This window comes from Electrona antarctica (genome assembly GCF_951216825.1).
Source record: "Electrona antarctica genome assembly, chromosome: 9".
In the NCBI taxonomy this organism is placed as follows: Eukaryota; Metazoa; Chordata; class Actinopteri; order Myctophiformes; family Myctophidae; genus Electrona; species Electrona antarctica.
The window spans coordinates 33,783,135-33,787,921 of NC_136790.1; the positions used below are offsets into that span (position 1 = coordinate 33,783,135).

At 43.6% G+C, this 4,787-nt stretch overlaps 1 protein-coding gene across 1 annotated transcript in view; it reads right to left on the minus strand.

Annotated features, from left to right (window-relative positions):
* Window positions 1-1,131: 1,131 nt before the first annotated feature.
* neurod6a (neuronal differentiation 6a) overlaps window positions 1,132-4,787 on the minus strand; it is a gene marked incomplete at both ends in the record, with an annotated part of 4,149 nt that continues 493 nt past the window's right edge. The window contains 3 exons of the mRNA XM_079510663.1: window positions 1,132-1,729; window positions 1,844-1,986; window positions 3,233-3,385. Coding sequence (XP_079366789.1) covers window positions 1,132-1,729; window positions 1,844-1,986; window positions 3,233-3,385 — 894 coding nt within the window. The remainder of the gene's footprint in view (window positions 1,730-1,843; window positions 1,987-3,232; window positions 3,386-4,787) is intronic.

Genomic DNA, 4,787 nt, shown 5'->3' on the forward strand with positions numbered 1-4,787 from the left:
GCGTTAAGGCTGATAACAGCCTAACAGAGCCTCCTGGTTAGGCCAGTATGGACCTACTGGACCATAGCTATGGGATGATAACGGTAACGTGAAGATTGGCTGTGTACACATACACACACACAAGACAAAATGAAATATAGCTGCAAGCAGCAATGTGGGGGCCAAGCAATGCTAAGTGCACTATGGAAAATGCAATATGCAATATGGACAATAAGCCATAGAAACATGAACTTGAGAGAAGAGCTAAGGGTCAGAGATCTAAGTGGCAAAGTTGTTCCTCATGAAAAGACACAAAGTTTCACAGCTGTTCAATTGATTGCTAAAGTGCCAAATGGTTGAAATACAAAATGGTGCCTAAGTATTGCATGCTTTATATGCCCCCTAAACACTTCTGCAAAAATGTTGCATATATTAGTGGGCTAAAACCTGTGCTTTTGTTTTCCATTTGTGAATAAGGAATAAATTGTACTTTATATGCCAGCCAACCATTGAATATTGAACTTATTTAATTTTATTTCAGTGGCTAAAAGTTCATCACAAAAGTGTCACAACACCGACTAAATTAAATAATTTGTGCTCTTATACACTATATTTGCATGAGAATCTGTTCAATGTGTTTGTACAAATCCATTTTTTTTACAAACATTTAATCTTTCATTATTAAATTCACTGTAGATATTTTACAATTTATAAACTCTGCAGTTCATACCATATTGGACGATATGGAAAAAAAAGACAACAGGAAAGAATGTGTGACTGTGAGGGTACAAAATGTAACCAAAAGGACCTGTAACATTAATGACACTGCCGTAGTCATGAAATGTTAAAGCCTTGTCTGGAGTCCTAAACGCTGTGTATTTTATAAATACAGTAAATACATGAATACATTTGAACAAACGAAAGAATGAAAAATAAAATAAAAACTAAATAAATAAATAAATAAATAAACTGTACATTTGTATGTACAGGCATTTCAAACTGTGTTCGAATTAGCACACACACAAAAGGTCGGTGGCCTAATGCATTCCAAACTGAGGGTCCTTGAAATTAAAAACGTTGAAAAATCATTGCTCTATATAGCCAGTTCTCTCTCTTCTCTCTCTCTCTCTCTCTCTCTCTCTCATTGTTCTTTTAATCGTGAAAAGGTGTGTTTATGTCGTCGTTGAGGGGGTAAAACTGTCCCCGGAGGTGTACATCATAGGGGTGGATGTCCGCCGGGGCGGAGCCCCCTCTCGACATGGTGCCGTGCAGAGTGCCGCCGCCGGGACTTCTCCCACCAGTCGATGCTGGCACGGCACAGTAGCGCAAGGCGGCGCCGTAGTGGCAGCTGGTCTTCCCGTAATCCCGCACTCCCCCCTCCTCGTGTTTGAGGGAGAAAATCCCATTAAAATTCAGCGGGGGGCTGAGGGTGCCTGAGGGGGCTACCGCAGCCCCGGCATCAAAAATCGGGGGGCTCGAGTTGGAGCGCTCGGGTGAAGTCGTGCTCTCGTAAAAGGTGTCGTAGTAGGCACCGTAAGGCCGGAAGGGCTTGTCCACGCCAGTGGCACTCTCCCCATCGCCGCTGTGGTGGTGGTGATGATGGTGATGAAGATGATGGTGGTGGTAAGGAGGGTACAGGGCATCGAACGGCGACCTTCCTGCGAAAGCGTCCTGCTCTGCCATGATGAAATTGCGAGCGTTGAGCTGAAGGCAGCCGGCCACCAGGTTGGTGGTGGGCTGGGAGATCCCCCTGCAGGTATAGGGATGGGTACTGTTAGGAATGTAACGATTCTGATTCTGTTTATTGATTCTGTCAAGTACAGATCCTACAAAATTGTTGAGTAAATGTACTTCGTTATTTTACCTGCAAAGGGTCTGGACGAACGTCAACAGATCAGGTCTCTTCCCGGTGCTGAGGATCTCAGACAGGGCCCAGATGTAGTTTTTGGCCAGGCGCAGGGTCTCTATCTTGGACAGTTTCTGGGTCTTAGAATAGCAGGGCACCACCTAATGAAACAATGTACAGTATTTAATTTTCCAATGTAGTTATTTAGTCTCAAACTCTTAAATGTTAAATGGCTTAAAGACCACCAAACTCGCAATCATGCATAATTATCTCCTCAATTTTCATTGTTGTCATTTTTGTTTTCATCGTACTGTAATTGTTTTGTCTTTTGTGTTCATGTTTATTAAATGTTGATTAATGTCCATTGTCCCCAAATATTGAAATAATATATATACAAATAAATAATACATACATACATACATACATACATACATACATACATACATACATACATACATACATACATACATACATACATACATACATACATACATACATACATACATGAAGAAAAAAAACATTAACCCCTTAAAACAGGGAATGGATGTGTCATAGCAAATGTACAAGCTCACAACTCGTCACTGTCTGTGAGCTTGTACATCTGCTATTTTTGAACATTTGTGACCGCTTCTGACCGACAGTCATTGCATTTTTTTAATTCATATGAAAGCAGGGAATCATTAGCCTGGCTAATAAGCCAGACTAATATCACACAACACTGTCGCGGTATATTAGTCTGGGCTGGCTCCACTTGGATTTCATTTCCCGGGGGGCGGGTTCAAACATTTTCTCTTTGATGCAATTGGTCAGAGCTACTGTCAGTCAAAAGTCTCAAGCATTGAACGTCACTGTACCAAAGCCCGCCCATATTGCATACCGTGTCCCGATTGGTCCGACCTGTTCTCGGTTGTAGGAAAGAGGCGTGCTACTGAGCCTCGCCAGACCGTAATCCGCTGGTAGGCAAAACATTTTTGCCAACGGCTGATTCGGTCTGGTTTATTAACCAGGCTAGGGAATCATAGCTTCAAATTGACATATTGGTTGTTCAGTTTGACCCACCAGTTTGAGCTATGGCTTATAGAGTAATGTGAGTTGAGAAAACGGGCATGAAAGGCTCACTTCTGTGGACTCTAATATTACATCATGTTTAAGCATTTATTTCATATTTGCATGTTGATTTAAGCTCTGACATTTATTTCAGACATGCTCTAGTATGTGAAGAGTCTGCCTGTGCTGTTAACTCATTTTGCAGAAAAACGTCTTGCTGCCATGACTGTCTCTGTATCAAAAAGAGTCACATTTTTGAAAAGTCTTGTGTGAGAACTACTGATTTAGAAGTTTTAGAATTGTCTCAATGGGTTAAAATAAATGACCGGTAAGTCATGAATACATCAATAAGTAGCATACCTTGCGCAGGCCGTCCAGAGCGTTGTTCAGGCCGTGCATGCGGTTGCGTTCACGGGTGTTGGCCTCCATGCGTCGCACTTTCACGCGGTCCTGACGGGCACGGCTCATCTTCTTCCTTGGACCTCTCTGCCGCCGTGGAACACCGTTCTCATCCTGCTGGCACAGTTAGGCAGTGGTGGAAAACGTATTAGACTCCATGCAGTTACTGTTCATTTTAATCTGTCAACTAAAACTATGAGAACAAATGTTCATCGACTATACCTTTTTTCACCGACATGAACTAAATAAATAAAAACTAAGCTGGTATGATGACTAAGACAATATATTGATATATTTCGTCAACAATTAAAAGCTAGGGTAGACTAAAATGCTATAGGGAGGGACTAGTGGAGAAGAGATCCATTAGAACTAGAAGACAACGGTACGTTTTCTTGTTAATATCAATACGTTTGCAGAATTCAACGACATATTTCCCGAGTTTCAAATGTAGTCCTACACCTACCACACCTGCAACAACAACAAAAACAAGATAATAAATAAGTACCCTTTTTTTCCCGTTAATTTTTTTTTGTCATGGTGACGTCCTGAGCTGTTCTTCTCCTGCCTTGTTTGAGTTCTGAGTTTGAGTTCCTGCATTTTGGTCCTATATCACCAGAAAGCTGTGACAGTAAGATCCAGCCATCATTGGACCCAGCAAAACTCCCAGCGCTGAACAGAGCACACCGTGGCCATTCTCTCCCTGCGCTCCCCAACTGACTCCCCACTGTCCAGTATCCTAACTTCCTATGTTGTCCTTCCTGCCTTCTTGAGACTTGGAGAGGACCTCACCCTCCTGCTCCTGTCAAGTCCTGTGTTCCTGCCTGCGCTGACCTGGGAGGCCAGCCTGTGCAGGGCCCTACCTACCCTAATGACCAGCTTGTGACCTCTGCTCCGCGTTGAGTGTCTTGATGATTGAACCGCGCCAGAGCCCTGGCTAGCCATTATCCTGATGTCCTCCCCCGACGAGGCGACGACCAGCTTGTGCCCTCTGCTCCGTGTTGACACGTCTCTGTGATGACTCGTCATTCTGAGTTGTCCTGTGGAACAGAGTGGCCTAGATGGACATCTGGGATCTGTCCCTTAGCGGGAGGTAGGCTACTGTCATGGTCACGTCCTGAGCCCTCCCTGTTTGCACATGATTTTCCTCTGTCTCTCCCAAGTCCTGCTCCTCTGACTCTGATTGCCCTGAGTGCCATCACCTGTGGGGACTAGCTGAGCCAGGTTGGGTGATGAGCTCCAGTGACTATTTAGGGCACGTTCATAAATACCGCACCGGAGTGCACTCGCCTATTAGTTGGCATTGCACAGTGCGCTCAGTGCACTATTTCCGAACGTGCCCTTAAACTCTGCCTTGTGTTTGTTCAGTGCTGAATCTTAAGTTAGTGTCATGTTTTATGTTCAGTATATACTTCTGTTTTCCTATGTTATTTACCAAGTAAAGTCAAGTTCATGTATCTTCTTGTTCTTCTCCTACCTTTGTTTGAGTTCTGAGTTTGAGTTCCTGCACTTCTAACAC